General features: G+C 39.6%; 1 protein-coding gene across 7 annotated transcripts in view; it reads left to right on the top strand.

Moving 5' to 3' along the window:
• The window catches only part of vwc2l (von Willebrand factor C domain containing 2 like), a 359,062-nt gene that overhangs the window by 92,165 nt on the left and 250,337 nt on the right, over positions 1-16,560 (top strand). The window contains exons 4-5 of one of the 7 annotated variants that reach the window (XR_010000409.1): positions 1,243-1,323; positions 3,093-16,560. The exon at positions 3,093-16,560 is cut by the window's right edge and continues 22,091 nt beyond it. The exons of 4 other annotated variants lie outside the window; for them this stretch is intronic. Coding sequence is in view for 1 of the 3 variants with exons in the window: in XM_062961022.1 (XP_062817092.1) it covers positions 3,093-3,097 (5 nt within the window). In the remaining 2 variants the exon portion in view is untranslated. Of the gene's footprint in view, positions 1-1,242; positions 1,324-3,092 lie in introns of those variants that run through there. 2 more of the 7 variants (XM_062961006.1, XM_062961022.1) reach the window with 2 other exon arrangements.

Here is a 16,560-nt window from a genome sequence, read left to right as displayed (position 1 = left end):
TACTAGCTTGGGTACCCGGCGATCCCTGGGTTATTTGAAAAGGGCCTGGTTTGTTTTGGGGTGTTAGGTCATATCATTTTGGTCATATGTTATGCTATGTCTCATAAAATAACTCAGTCTTTGCTTTTGTTTTTTTTATCAATGCTCTCATTAGAAAATGCATAAGGATGTGGGTGAATTGCAATTCCCAAAAATGTTGGGTCAAACCCTGTCAGTATTTACAGTTGACCATGTTAGGTCTGTGTGCCAGGTTTGGTGCAGATCCGTCATCTGCTGGGTTCAGTATTCTCTGAATACAGGTGAGCTATACATCTCTGATGCCAAGGTCAATCACCGCAAAGTCCACCAGTATGCAAAGTTGGCAGCGTTGGGTCTGTGTGCCAAGTTTGGTCCAGATCTGTCATTGGTAGGGTTCAGAGGACTCACAGAACACAGGTGAAGTTAAAGGTTAAAGGTCAATCACCCCCAAAGTCCACCAGTATTCACAGTTGGCCATGTTGGGTCTGTGTGCCAAATTTGGCCCAGATCCGTCATCTGCTGGGTTCAGTGTCCTCTGATTAAGGGTGAACTGCAACTCCCAGATTCCCAGGGCAATCACCTCCAAACCCTGCCAGTATGCAAATTTGTCCATGCTGGATCTGTGTAGCAAGTTAGTTCCAGATCCATCGTTGGTAGGGTTTAGAGTGTTCTTAGATTGCAGGTGGACTATACATCCCAGTCCCTACAGCTCCTGTAAATCATGGTGAATTCTCCCCAAACCTCTCTCCCTAGTATGTTCAGCTGCTGATCAATTCCTCTGTTTGTTGTGTGCCATAGGAAAGGGTAGGAAAGGGTTAAGAGAGAGGCCATGGGTGGGGTCATGCAAATGGAGAGAGAAAGGAACACTGGGATGTGCTCGCTGTAACCTGCAATGTCCTTGGAGAGAGTGACTTGGTGGCTTCTCAGCACTAGGAGGCTGTCTGTGTGAGCAGATACCCATGCCACATACACGTATACATATTTTCACTTTTATTATGTGTATAAATGACATCATAATGCAGGTTGTTGAAAGCTTCCTGCCCCAAAGATTAAACAAGATCATTGCTGAAAGCTATCCAGTGCTAATGTTAACTTTGGGAAAACCTAAAGGATAGAGGCAAAAGCTTTCACTTCCCAGTTAAACAATAAACAGAAGCTTCAGGTTCAGGTTGTTTTCCAATTCATACCTCCAGCTATCTGTCAGGCACAAATTCTGTTTGCTAGATTAAATCAGCCCCCAGTATTTGCCACTCTGGATGTGACTCAGCCACTTATTTACCAGGACTTTTGGATTTCCTGGACCAGGTACATTTTTCTCTTGCTCCAGTTTGCTTTGTCTGCATGGTGTTATTTTTTTTTTAGCTACAAAGGAATCCCACCTTCTCCTTGGAGATGGCACATCATGGTTGACTTGCTTCTTGGAACAGCCTTATTTTAAAAAACCCTTCAGCATTTGGACTCAGTTTGACATGAGTCCACTTGTAGGAAAAGCTGCAAAAACAGATCTCAGTTGGCTTTTCTGAAATGCAAGCAATACAGGAGTGATTCTCCCAATAATTATTTTACCTTGAGATAATGGCAAAAGATCACACACTCATGTACTACTCTTCATAGTCATCAGAAGCTATGTATTAAGAGCTGCAGTAAGTGACATTTTCCCAACCTTTTAAAAAAAACTTAAAAGCTCTGTCATCAAAGAGAATCAGAGTGGAACGTTTGACTATTTCCTTTCTTTGCTGATATTTTTATTCCTAGATTTTACAATCTCCAGAAAGCGATTATAGATTTGAAAAGTTCTGAGACAGATTGCATGCTCATAGAGCCTATTCATGCGCCATAATTTCTCATTAGAATGTCTATTGTCACTCTAGTGGGGGTTGGCTGCCTAATTGCTCTTTCTGACTTTAATAATTTTGCCTCAAGATTTGTGAACATTAGTGTCACTGAGACAGAGTAGATAGAAGAACTGGAGAGAGCCATACCCAGCAATTAGCTTGCAAATAGCTTTCCATATGGATGGCAGCAACTACCTGACCACAATGCCCTATGGAAGGTTATAGGTATCTCAGTGTACCATGCATGACCTATTTACTTTTATTTTTCAGCACATTGTACAATAAGGATGTGAAAATCAATTCTTTCTCCCAATAGCATTTTTCTTAGTTCTACACTGAGTTCTAAGAGGTTTTTAGAACACAAAATATTTATATGTAACTCTTTTGCACATTCTTAGCATGCATATCTTGTGCATATTTTCTACTGTATGCATTTTGTACATGTTTAATGGAAACTTTAACAGAGGTGAGTTGGGGTTCATCACCCCATTTGTGAAGTCCTGAAGGTCCACCCTACCTTCCCCCACCCCACCCCAATAGCTGAGTGTCATTATTTTGGCCCTCAAAACCAGGTAGATGCTACTGGATATTTTTTGGGTGGCGGCTTATTTCCAAACAGAAAATGAATGGATGATTACTTTCTGTTCAGCAAAATTTGGGCTGAAAAAGGATGAGGGCCCACCTGAAAGTCCCCCGAATCCATTTCTAAGCCATATCATACTGCAGTTCATTTGGGAAAGTGGTAGAAGATATTTCCCCACTCCTCTAATGGATACAGATTTGTGACAAAATGTTTGGTAAAATAGGTGCCCATATCAATCTGGCCCCTCTTTGCTGAAAGGGGAATTGAATGGATATACATTTGTTGATGTGGCTGGAATTTCACATGGATATCTCCATCTGGGCAGCACACACAGCTTAAAGAGGATTGGGACCCTAGTTGGTCACTGAGCTAGAACAGAGAACAGGAGGCTAGCCCTTGTTCAAGATAAAGCCCCACTTATTGCTATGAGATGTTTTTCTGAATTAGCATCCACAGCAGGACGTGGCATATTTCCTAGACCCCAGGGCCACTCCCTCCCTGCTGGTTTAATCACAGCTCTTTTTCATTTCTCTGCCCACATTATTTCTGGAATGGTTAACAAGAAAATTAGGTCACAAAGACTTAAAAGCTTTGAAGAATGAAAAGATGTTTCCGAGATGTTTTAGCTGCCATTTGATTGTATACAACTGTTGCAGGCTAAAGAAGACACTGAAAATTTGGGAGAAGAGATGAGAGAAGACTTCAAATGCATTTCTCTGAAGAGTTGTTTGGATCCCTGGGGAAATCCCGCTAGAAACAAACAAACCAAAAGTCATCTATTGCTTTTTTTAAAAAAAGTAAAGAAAAGAAAAATGTAATGTGGATCAATTATTAAGCAACCAAATTTGAAGATTCCCCCCCCCCTGAAATGTATTATGCATAACTAGTGAGAAAACATGAATCCAGCAGTGCTTTATTTACCTGTTTCATCTGACTGAGAAATATAGTTAACAACATTCTCCTTTCATCCTTGTAATCAAAGAAATGTAACCAACTGTTCATTTCTGATCTCATACTTTTCATGGTGCTATGATGAAATCCATATTGGTCTTCTCTCAGTGCTGCTTCACCTGTTAGACATCATCTTGAATAAACTTGTCCCCATTATTTCCCCCCACAATTTTGGGTTTTATCCAACTGAGTCAACCCACCCATAGAATGGATCCTTCTTGCCCACTCACATCTTTTCCATAAGATGTGAAAATCATCTGAAGCACATTTAGGAAAGACTGAGGCTCCTTCCACACAGCTGAATAAAATCCCATATTATCTTCTTTGAACTGGAATATGTGGCAGTGTGGACTCAGATAACCCAATTCAAAGCAGATATTGTGGGAATCTCTGCCTTGATATTCTGAGATATATAGTCTAATATAGTGTGGAAAGGGTATAGGATGGAAGTATAGGATGGAAGTCAATTTGCCAACTGTTAGATATCTTGCATTGTTTCATGGAACCCAACGAAACAGAAGCATCATGAAGGAGCACCAAACACCGGTATTCTGTTCTGATGGTTTAAGGAAGAAGACATGGGACACCATGTGGAAGAAAAATATGATGATTCTTTTTCCTTGCATTGTCTGTGGTTGCCATAAATACACCACTATTTATGACTTGATGTGAATCCTTATAAGCACAATAAATTTATTCCTATACCTACGATAAGTTGAATGAAATTTTAATATGTGCAAGAAAAGACATGGAATAAGATCAATGAAACTGATTAACTCAAAATTTGGAACAAATATAGGGAAGCATCTCTTCACACTACACTTAAAATAACTTATGGAATGAACACTACCACAAGATATGCCTTACGATGGCTATAAAATTTATGAGATTACAAACCATGGAGGATGGGGCTAACAACTGTTATGAGACCTGATAGTTAAACAGAATTTGTAAGTGTATATAACTCTAATTTTTTCATAGGCAAGTCATTTGATAGAAAGGGATTGTTACCTTCCTATTCACTCTCCTGGAATTTTTTGAATGGCCAATATTGGCATCGGGGTTGTAGACTAAGGTGGCGTTGAGGGCCACCAATACAGGTTTGTATTGTCTCAATTTCAACCTAAAGCTGAACATTTTAGAGTACTCCCATGAAATGCTGACATTTACCAATAAATGATGGACTGTAGATGAAAATTTCTTCAAGTAGGTGTAGACAACTTAGGCAGATCCAAGAGCGTAACTGCTCTCCCTCTTTCCCTCCACCCTTGATATGGGCTTTCCATATTTGGTAGTTACTGAAATTTGGTGGTATAGGTTGGGTGGGCAAGGAGCTACATAAATGGAACGGAAAAAACAGATGTGACTTGCTGCTGCTGTAGACATTACGTCAATTTTTTAATTCCTCATGTAGATCTTATGGACAAAACAAATATGCCTTCTTCTCTGCATGAGACATGCGTGTGTTGAAGCATTACTGTTGATCACTGGTCTGCCTAAGTATTATAACTAAATGCTCTCAAAATTTCTAAATGCTATGACTTGTGAGTAAATGCAGACAAGTCCTGTGAATATCAGAAATAATACCAAAAAAATCAAAATTTCCATACCAATGTTGATATTCACCAGATTTAGAAAATATATTTTGTATACTTAGAAACATAAACCTGGAGTCGACTTTGTCAGCTATCTCTTTCAAACCCACACTCAATGTAGAAAATAGATTTGGTGAAACGACTCAAGTATATGTGTGTCTTTACATCTGTGACACCTGTGCCTGGGCTAGATCACTCAAAGTGTTCAAGGGATGGGAAGGATGGCTTTTGAACACACAAAATATAGCAATTCATCCATGCCATCTTATGAGGACAAATATCTCAGTAAATGTTCACCTCAAGATCCCCCAATTGTTAAATGTGGGGACTTCCGTGTGTTTGAGTGCCTATGAGGAAACATTCAAGAATGTAAGTTCCCATCTGAACTTGAGCATGATATTTTGAAGACTATCTTGTGTTCACCTTCATATCCACATGTGATTTAAATATGCCTTCCCATTTAGAATTGATCAGTGTAATAAACCAACAAGGACTATCAAAAAGTTTTGGTTTTTTTAACTCACAATGATAGTTTTGAGAGCTTCTGTATTAAGAGTGGTTCTACATAGATATAGACACTATATTACAGTTTGAAGCGAGCTCGAGGGCAGGGAGTCCACAAAACATACAGCCCTGATGCATGCTTCAGTGCGCATCAAGCCAGAAAAAGTAGATTAACCAAACTCACTAGAAAGTATGGTATAAGTCAGATAATGCACTGTAGCCAATCCTATGCAAAGTTTACATCTGGGACTAGAAAATGCAGAACTGCTAGCACCCACCTCTCCTCGATCCGCAAGGAGAGGCGGGTAAGAAATAAAATTATTATTATTATTATTATTATTATTATTATTATTATTATTATTATTATTATTAACATACTATATATACTCGAGTATAAGCCGACCCGAATGTAAGCTGAGGCACCTAATTTTACCACAAAAAACTGGGAAAACATTGACTCAAGTATAAGCCAAGAGTGGTAAATTTCAGAAATAAAAATAGATACCAATAAAATTACATTAATTGAGGCATCGGTAGATTAAATGTTTTTGAATTTTTACACAAAACTGTAATTTAAGATGAGACAGTCCAACTCTGATTAAATCATCATTCTCATCTTCTTCAATGTAAATGTGTTTATGTATCCTTTTAATAATAGAGTAAAATTAATAAAGTAAAATTAATAAATGTAATAATAATAATAAATACAGTAAAATAATAAATGTAATAACAATAATATCAGAGTGAAATAATAAATGTATTATTAATAATAGAGTAAAATAATAAATGTAATAATACCAATAATAATAGAGAAAAATAATAAATATTCCATATATACTTGAGCATAAGCCGACCCAAATATAAGCCAACCAGGACCCTCACCCGAGTATAAGCCGAGGGGGGCTTTTTCAGTCCTAAAAAAGGGCTGAAAAACTAGGCTTATATTCGAGTATATACAGTACTTTAAAAAATGGAGAAACACAGCTGGCTGGGGTAAACAATCATTCTTTTCTGAGAGGAAACCACATCATTCCTATGGAAATGTTTGCTTTCCACCAATTTGTTCTCATTTCCTGTGCCCTGCCACAGTATAACACTGATCTTGAAAGGACATGGATATGCACATTAATGCATCTCAACAGACTGAGCAAAAAAAAAAAAAAACATTCTGGGTTCAGTTCCAATCTGCAATCAGTGGATACCATGTCCACTGCCCACTCTCTGAGCCTGAAAGCAATACTTGGGGTGATTATGTAGGTGCTTCATAGCAGAACCAGTTCAGTTTAATCTACTTCCTAACTTGTTTTTAGTTTCTGTGTTAAACTGCCCTAAGTTGCATATCCAGCTAGACCAGTGGTTCTCAACTGGGGCCCCCTTACATCTGGGGACCCAGAAATCCCAGCCAGTTTACCAGCTGTTAGGATTTCTGGGAGTTGAAGGCCAAAACATCAGGGGACCCACACGTTGAAAACCACTGAGCTAGAACGTGAGGGAAAGTGCTTAGGTTTGTATTTCCCATTTCAACCAAGACATAATAATTGATGCTGTTGTCTCACTTTTAAAAAAATGAAATTTCTATCTGTCAGTCATCCAGAGGCCAGATAGAGTGAAAAGAGCCTTTTGGTGGTTTTCCATTCTAAACGTATGGCCTGAATCGTTTACCTTTACCTTTTCCCCTTCCAGGGAGCTTGGCGAATTAAGCATTCTTGTGTATCTAGAGCTGGAGAGATTAGCTCTGTATGCTTTTATGCCATGCTCTGTATGCCAAGACATAATAATTGATGCTGTTGTCTCACTTTTAAAAAAATGAAATTTCTATCTGTCAGTCATCCAGAGGCCAGATAGAGTGAAAAGAGCCTTTTGGTGGTTTTCCATTCTAAACGTATGGCCTGAATCGTTTACCTTTACCTTTTCCCCTTCCAGGGAGCTTGGCGAATTAAGCATTCTTGTGTATCTAGAGCTGGAGAGATTAGCTCTGTATGCTTTTAATTTAGTGAATATCTAATGCTTCTTTGTTAGTTTCCCCATAAATAAAAAAAAAGAATAATAAAAGGAATCCTACTATGTACAATACCAGATGTATGGTCTGGCCTTTTTAAATATGAATTTGAGGCTTTGCTGAGCAAAGTGTATAATAAAGCTATGAATTAAATATTACTGCTAAGTGGGTTTGGCAAAAGAGGGATTAAGAAAGCACTTAAAAGTTTTCTTTGTGTGTTTCCCGCCCGCCTCCACCTCTTGTCTGTGTCTCTGTTATACTGATTAATTTCAAACCAATGATATACTCTCTCATGCTCCCTCATTTCTACACCCACAAACCTTTGGAAATGAGATCATTACTGCAATCACATTGTGGACATTACGGTATGTTTGATTAACTCTGAAGCTTCAAAGTCTTTCACTCATGGCAGCCATATGCTAGATACTTTTCAATAATGAATGCTTGTGTCTGAGGACAGATCTCTCCCAGTTTCCATTTCAAAGCAGATTTACCAGTCTAGCTGAATTTGAAACAAGTGGGAGGAGGAGTTGTAATCTTTTAAAGGCCATGGTTGCACATCCATTTATATGGACCACATTGCATCAAAGGGGCTTTGAGTAGACATGTGTCAAAATGTTGTGCTACTCACAAGAAGAGTTTTCGTCCTCCTTTCTTTCAACAAAGAGTGCATCTACTCTGTACAATTAATGCAATTTGACACCATTTTAACTCTCATGCTCAATGCTTTGGAAATCTGGAAATTGTAATTTGGTGAGGCACCAGCACTCTTTGGGAGAGAAGGCTAAAGACCCTGTAAAACTATAACTCCCATGTTTCCATATCATTGAGCCATGGCAGTTAAAGTAGTATCATACTGTGTTGATTCTAGAATAGAGATGCACCCAAGGATGGGGAAAATGCAACCCTACTCATATGTTGTTAGATTGCAACTGTCTTCAACCCTGCCCATTGGCTATGACAGATAGGAGTGATGAGTGCTGGAGTTCAGCAACAGCTGGAGTGGCATTCATTCTCTGCACCTACCACTTTGGAACAGGGGCAGGCTGGTTTTAAACTAATTTCTTTTTCTGTGCTTTGCTGCATGAAAAGTCGGAGAGTGACATAGAAATGTAAGTGAACTTCTCAAAATCTGGGAAGATGGGGAAGAGGTATTGTCAATGCACACAAGTGAGGTCAAAAGTTGACAGATTATGAAAGGCACGCATCACAGTTCTTTGTGTCTAAAAAAATCCAGTTGTTCTTATCCCTAACACAGAACAGAAGATTGTCATGTTATATGTTGACTGTGCATCTCTTTCATCACCATACTGCCTTTTGTAAATGAAAAAAACTCCTGCAGTGACTTAATATATCCTGGAAAGATGAGTTCAGAGTAGCAGCCTAACTGTCAGTCACCAGCTTTTAGAAAATATCTTCCGCAACCTGTTGCCCTTTAGCTACTATCAGAATTATACAATCATGGAGTTTAACAAGATCACAAGGGTCATGCAGTCTAACCCCTGCCATGCAGGAAAATACAATCAAAGCACCCCGACAGATGGCTATCCAGCCTCTGTTTAAAAGCCTCCAAAGAAGGAGCCTCTACTACACTCCGAGGCAGAGAGTAACACTGTTCAGCAACTCTTACGGTCAGGAAGTTCTTCCTAATGTTCAAACAGAATCTCCTTTCCTGTTATTTGAACTCATTGCTCTGAGTTGTCTCCAGGGCAGCAGAAAACAAGGCTGCTCTCTCTTTTTTATGACATCCTTTCAAATATTTAAACATGGCTGTCATGTCTCCTTTCCACTTTTTCTGCAGGCTAAACATCCCCAGTTTTTAAAGCCACTCCTCATAGGGATTCATGGTCTCCAAACCTTTGATCTTTAGCCACCCTCCTCTGGACACGTTACAGCTTGTCAACATCCCTCTTGAATTGTGATGCCCAGAATGTGACAGTCTTCCAGGTGAGGTCTAACCAAAGCAGAATAGAGGGGTACCATGACTTCCCTTGATCTAGACATATATATTACAGTTGATGGCCAGCAACAGAAAATGTACAAGTATCAGAATAGAATAGAAACATATACATTTAGGTATTACAAAACACTGTTAAAAGCAGGGTTAAAACCCAGTATTGAATATGGTAGCTAAAACGGTATTGTTAGGGATTCCTCTTCTTCAGAAGAGGAAGGGAAACAGGAAAGTGTTCATAAATCTGAGGGTGAGTTGGAATCTGAGGAGGAGACTTTGCAAGTACCCTCATTTCAGGAGAGGCAAAAGGAAACAGAGCAGAAATGTTGTTCAGCTAGAATAGCTGCCAGAAATGCAGCCAAAAGATAATCAACATAAAACCTTACAGATCTCCCTGGTAAACTTTCTAATAAATGTTTATGAAAGTCTTGGTAAAAAGAGCAGTACAACAACACATGCTCCACAGTTTCCACTGCCTCAGCCTCACAGGGACATAGGCATTCATTGTATGGTACTTCGTTATATCTTCCCTCAAGTACAGCAGAAGGGAGCACACTGAACTTAGCCAAAGAGAAGGCCTTCCTGTGTTTTGAGATAATCAGGTTATCTAAGTACTCTGTGGGAAGAAGCATCCTCCCATTGTTTTTAAAGACTGGAAGAACAGAAGCTACGTTTAGGTAGTTTTGCAGTTCAATGTTCCAGATATGCTGTCGTATGTTTACTTTGGCTTTTGTGTAGGCCATAGTTAGGATGGTGTTTGGTGAGAATCTCAGGTTTAGGATTTTCTCATCAACTAACTTTTTCCATCTTGATTGAAATAGATCACCGAGGGTCAATGGGCCCAAACCTTTAGGCATAAACATCAGTTTTAACCAAAAGTTTAGTTTTTATATCCAGATCCGATACTCAAAAGAGCTCTGACCTGTCTCTAGTAGCAAGATTATATTAGGCATATTAGGCACACAGCTTTGGAGACTAAGGATGCTACTTAAAAATTTTGTCTGGATGGCTTCTAAAGCCTTGACACTTTTGAATGCACACAGTTGTGCTCCATATAACATTTGTGGCAAGATTTTAGCATTAAAAACTTGAATTGCTGAAGGTACATGCTGGCCTCCTTTACCATTAAAAAATATCATAAGTTAGTTTTAACTCCGCTGAGCATTTGCTATAGTGTGGGACACTTGAGTTTTCCAGGAACCGGTGGACTGGAAAATGACTCCTAGATATTTGTAGAGTTTGACTTGTTCTATTGGGGGCTCATTGATTTGCCGGCGGTGTGTGCATTCTCTCCAAGTAAAGATTAGCACCTTTGATTTGTCATAATTAATTGCTAGTATTACAGTACACATCTAACGTTTTTAGAAGCAGCCTCAGCCCAACACATGTTAATGATAAAAGTACTGCATCATCTGCATAAAGTAAAACTGATATTACTCTCCCATCCAATTTAGGGGGGGTGAGGGTTTATTTCTGAGAGTGAGTTCACCAGAGAGTTAATAAAAATATTAAACAAGTGGGAGCAAGAATACAACCTTGCTTTACTGCCATAAGAGAGGGTATTGGTCTAGTCAGATGGCCTTTGCGGTTATATCTCACTTGCAAATGTGTTTTTTTCATAAAGGCTGTGAATGAGAGCCAGCAGGCACCTGTCTATGTTGGTGGTCTTAAGTTTGCTTCAAAGTCTGTTTCTTGAGATTGAGTCAAATGCAGACTTAAAATCTATAAAGGTTGTGTAAAGTGTTCCTCAGGAGGGAGAGAAATATTTTTCTACTAAATGTTGCAATATTAGGCCCTGATCAACAGTTGAGCGTCCGATCCTAAAACCAGCTTGTTACTCTTCTAAGAAGTTTTCTTCCTCTAACCAGGTTAATAGTTTGTCTAGTAGATGCTTAGCATACAATTTGCTGATGATGCTTAGAAGGCTAATTGTAGTTGGCAGGATCTGATCTATTGCCTTTTTATATAAATGGGGATAATTATTGCAAGCCCCCAGTCAGATGGTGTAAAAGCAGACTGGTCAATGCATGTGAACAGAACTGCTAAGACTGGTGGAGTTTGATTTCAGCAGTTCAGGGGGCACATGAACACTTCCTGGGTTTTGCCCGGTTTAAGTTCAGAAATGAGTCTGCCAATTTCAGATGTTGAAACAGGGGACCAGTTTGGTAGATCATTATATAATATATTTGATGGCAGCAAACGGCCTCGCACGCCATATTGTGGCAGCGCCTGCTATAGTGTACTCATTACTTAAGCAAATAAAATATGTTGTTTCTTTGACCAGCATAACTAAGGCCAAATGTTCACTGAAGCTCAGGTTAGGAGCTATATGGTTATGGATACATCTGTTTGAGATACAGTATACCTGATAAACTTGCACAGTATGATTCAACATACTCACAGCAAAGTCCCCTCAAGAAATTTGAGACCACAGTCCAGATTATCAATATTTTCAAACTGAAGAACCCTTTAAAGATCAATAGTCTTGGTAGCTTCTCATAGCTTCTCTCTCTCTCTCTCTCTCATTCTCTTGGTGCTTTGCACAGTACTTTGGTTGACAAAGACAGTGTGAGGCCTGACAGGAATCATCAACAGAGCTTTGAAGAACTAATTTGCCAGAGGCAGCAGAAACTTTCAAAGAGGCTCCTAACTGAAAGGATAGGAAATATCAGACACACTCTAGAGACTACAGAATTGTTCCATACTTCACCTAGACCTGAGTTGTGCAGATTCAGTCTATTCTGTAAATCACGCCTCTATGTGGCATATACATTTGGTGGTTTCTCTTCCTTCAGATCCATCTGCTATGCCTCCAAACCATGTGCACTGTAACATTTCTCTGGCATCTTTTCTCAAGTTGTATACTATGTACCCAATATACTCTTACGTTTTCAAACTCAAGAGAGATTTGTGGTATCCCTCTCACATTGCTAACGTGTGACATGGCAAGTGATCCCGAGTGGTCATAATTTACTTTGGCTGATCACAGCCATTAGAGAACAAAGCTTAGGGTGCTTCTGTCTGGAATCATGTGTTTTACTTCGAGCAGCACTTTTTAATTCTGGCAATTTTTCACAAAGTGATTAACAGCAGTTCTGGTGATTTGTCCTCCATCTCTACTCTTCTATCCAATTGCAGATCTTTTATTGCTATTAGCCCATCCATTTTTTGTACATTTTATACTGCACACTTATGTTCTTTAAAGAAAATTAGCACCCAGTATGAAATGTGCAAAATGCCAGCCACAGGGAAGCTGACAAGTGCAATATTTTTCCTGAATATTGTAAGAATGGGTGCATATACATTGTAAAATTAATGCTATTTGACATTGCTTTAACTGCCATGGCTCAATGCTATGGAATCCCAGGATTTATAGTTTGGTGAGGCAGCAGCACTGTTTGGAAGCAAAGACTAAAACCCTTATAAAACTATAACTCTCTTAATTATATAGCATTGAGCCATGGCAGTTAAAGTAGTATCAAAATGCAATAGTTCCACAATGTGGATGCACTTCATGTTTATTTCTACTGAAAAAGCAGTCGCCAAGACCAAACCTCAGACTATTTTCATTATACATTTACTACTGGCATCCCTGACATCCTTTGAATCTTCCATTATAAATAATATTGAATAGATCCCCCACCCTCACTTAAAAAATCCTTCCATGAACTCTACTGAATCAGCTGTAAATTAGCAACTGAGGCTGATGCGTGTACTTGTGTATTATTTTTCCCTTAATGCTGTTTTTCTCATATCATCACCCCATATTACATGTATGCATACTTTATACATTTAAAATCGATCAGTTACCAATGGGGTATCTTTGGTAGTCTACAGCAGCAGTAGTAGCAGGAGTAAAACAACAAAAATTCATATGGTAACTTAAGAGTATGAAATTGAACCAACATAGTACAATGGTTTAAATGTTAGACTAGGACTCCAGGAAACCAGGGTTAGACTTTCCATTCATCCATCAAAAATGACGACTTGATAATGGACGACTTGAACAAATCTTGCCAAGTGAAATCCCATGATAGGGTTCCCATAAGTTGGAGTCAACTTGAACATGGGTTTATTTGGCTAATCTGCTTTATCAAATGTGTGGGGTGGGGTGCTCACATGCCAGGCATGTGAAATTGGATATTAACATTTATTTATTTGTTCAATGGGCAAAGAATGAGTTGAGTAGAAAACTACTCAACTCACACCTACTAAGGGTCTACAGACCACCTTGGTTGTCATGAGATTGCCTCTCCATTTACACTTTTTGTACCAAGTAGCACTTGCAGCCTCATCCCATGCAGTCTGTGCTCCATTTCCATATGCTTCAGAAATTGAGTCCCATATGGCGTAAAGGCACTTTTCAGTGGGACTCCGCAGTACATAGAAACGGAGTCCAGAATGCATGTGATGAGGTCGCAAGTGCTATTTGATACAAAAATTCTAAATAGAGAAGCAATCTCATGATCATCGAGGTGGTCTCTAGATTCCTTGTAGGTGTGGGTTGAGTAGATGGGGAAATAGCGGGAAAGAACGTGGGATGGTTGGCCACTCCAGAAGACAGGCCTCAGTGGTACGGAACAAAGCAAGATAGTTCCCTCCACTTTCCCCTGCTCATGGGTTGAGATCTTTGGTTTAAGAATGATGCCTGTGTTTTGTTGGACTTGCCTTTGCAATGCATAAAAATAAAGCTTTGCTCTCTTTTCACTTGGCACAGTTTAAGCCTGTAGGTACACCCTCCTCCCCTCCCACTGGTGAGCAGCATGTCATGATATGCATTCATCAAGATTCCTTTCTGACACTATTTTTTCAGATCAATACACATCCCTGCGGTGTGCAGCCTTTTCTCATTTTATGATCTGAAACAACCCCCTTTCTACATTTAGAAACACCTGCCCATGCACAAATACACGCACAACGCAGAGGAAGCAGATCTGTTGATTGATTCTAGATGGGAAGCAATGCCGCAGTCAGACGCATTTCAGTCCGGAATGAATACAATGTATTCCTTTGAAATCAATGCTCTCACTTATATGCATTCGAAAACAAGCAGTCCAGGCGCTGCTAGCAAGGCCATCCTTGTAGAGCACATTTCTTGGATACGGAAGCAGCATGTGGCGCTTTCTCGCTCACATGAAGAGCCCCTGTGAAGTTAATTAGGCTTCTCACGCTGGTGGAAATAGCTGGTTTGAATCCGATCTGTGGGATAAAGTTTAATGCCCCAAAAAGCAAGGCATGAAAACACTGCTGTGGCCCAGAATGAGATGCCTGGCTCAGGACTGCACAGTAATTGCGGATGTCCTCCCAGGTTACTGGCTAGGGCAGCAAATTCCAAATACTAATGAAAGAATTTAGTTTTCCTTTATTCATGGCACTGCAGTTAATTTGCATAAGACTCCAACGCTGTGAGAAAGCTGCAAGCAAAAGGCTCCGGAGATAATTTTCATTTACCTTTCAAGCAATGTCAAGGTAAAAAAGAAATACATTACAGGAAATGTAGAACAGTAATTATTGGACAACCACAGGAAAAAATGTGATTAAAAACTAAGGCCTGCCTGTTAGAGCTAGGCTGGTATTTTAGCAGTGCGTTTATTGTTAGTTTTCACTAGAGGCGGCTCATTTCTGGATTGTACTACACTAGACGATGTTAGATCCAGGATTAAAGTCACTTTTCCTTGACTCTCTGAACTTCCATCTCAAAGGAATTCCCCAGCAATATTCAGTAGGAACTCTTGCCTATCTTGTAAAGTGGAGCAAGTTGAAAATGATGCAGTATCAGACATTATCTTCTGATGGGAGACAGACTTTCAGAAATGACAAACCCTTGCAGAATGTGCTTGGAATAGTTTTCCGGGGCTTCAGGCTCATTACTGGTGGACTCACTGAATAACCTTTCATTCTTCTTTTAGGATGCTACTGTCATGGCTACTTCATACCATAAATTAAAGTTCAAGAAATGGTGGAATATTTTTTCTTAAAGCTAGTTACGCAAAGGACAGAAAGCATGAATCAATGGGACAATCCAGTTCTCCACCCACTTGGACCAGTGGCCTTGAAGCAATAATTGATTCTATGTATTTATTAAACATTCCTATCCCACCCTAAGTCAAAATAACTCAGGGCAGCATACAGATAAGCTTACCACAAATGACTTAAAATGAGTTTAAAACAATAAAAATAATATAATTTTAAAGTATATTAATAATAATAATAATAATGCTTTATTTATATAACTCGAGAGGACTCAGGGCAGTTTCCAACATAAAGCAAAACATTCAATTGCCAACAGGAGACCATACAACAAAATTAAACATAATAAAATAATAATAGACATAATAAAACAATAACATACAATTCTACTAAAATAACCACAATGAAAAACTAGTTTCAATATGTTCCATCAATGGGCTCAAAATACCAATAGCCAGAGCTTCAGAATGGACATGGCCAACTATGAGGAGCTAGGTAAAGACTAGGGCCAGGAAGTGGATAAAGTGCAGAATATCATAGTGCCAGGAAGTGGATAAAGTGCAGAGCAGAGTCTTAATTGACATCTGGGGGACCTAGGGACTAATCCTGCTCGGAAACCTGGTTTTCAGGTCCTTGTGGAAAGCGGAGAATGTAGGGGCTTGCCTGATCTCTCTGGGGAGGGTGTTCCAGAATGGGGGGCCACCACCGAGAAGACCCTCTCCCTTGTCCCCAACAGCCGTGCTTGTGACGGTGGCGGGAGTGAGAGGAGGGCTTCCCTGGCAGATCTTAGAGCCCGCGCCAGTTAGTAAGGGGAGATACGATCACAAAGATAGGCAGGGCCCGAAACATATAGGGCTTTGTAGGTCATCACCTGCACTTTGAATTGAGACTGGCAGCTTATCGGCAGCCAGAACAGTAAAAGAGATCAGAAGTCATGTGCATTAGCATCTGGGATAAATCAACAAAGCCTAAATGTTTTAGAGAACAGCTGGGTTTTCAGTTGGTACCAAAATAAAATTAATAATGGCACCAACCAGAGCTCCAAGGGGAGGCTGATCCACAACTCTGGTCCCACAGCTAAGAAGCCTCTATTCTATGTTCGTATATAGTGTATTTATCTCATTGATGGGACACAGAGGATCCCTCCACCA

This window comes from Anolis carolinensis, chromosome 1, assembly GCF_035594765.1.
Source record: "Anolis carolinensis isolate JA03-04 chromosome 1, rAnoCar3.1.pri, whole genome shotgun sequence".
Classification (NCBI taxonomy): domain Eukaryota; kingdom Metazoa; phylum Chordata; class Lepidosauria; order Squamata; family Dactyloidae; genus Anolis; species Anolis carolinensis.
The sequence above is the reverse complement of the archived record's forward strand: the minus strand, read 5'-3'. Positions and strand labels throughout refer to the sequence as shown.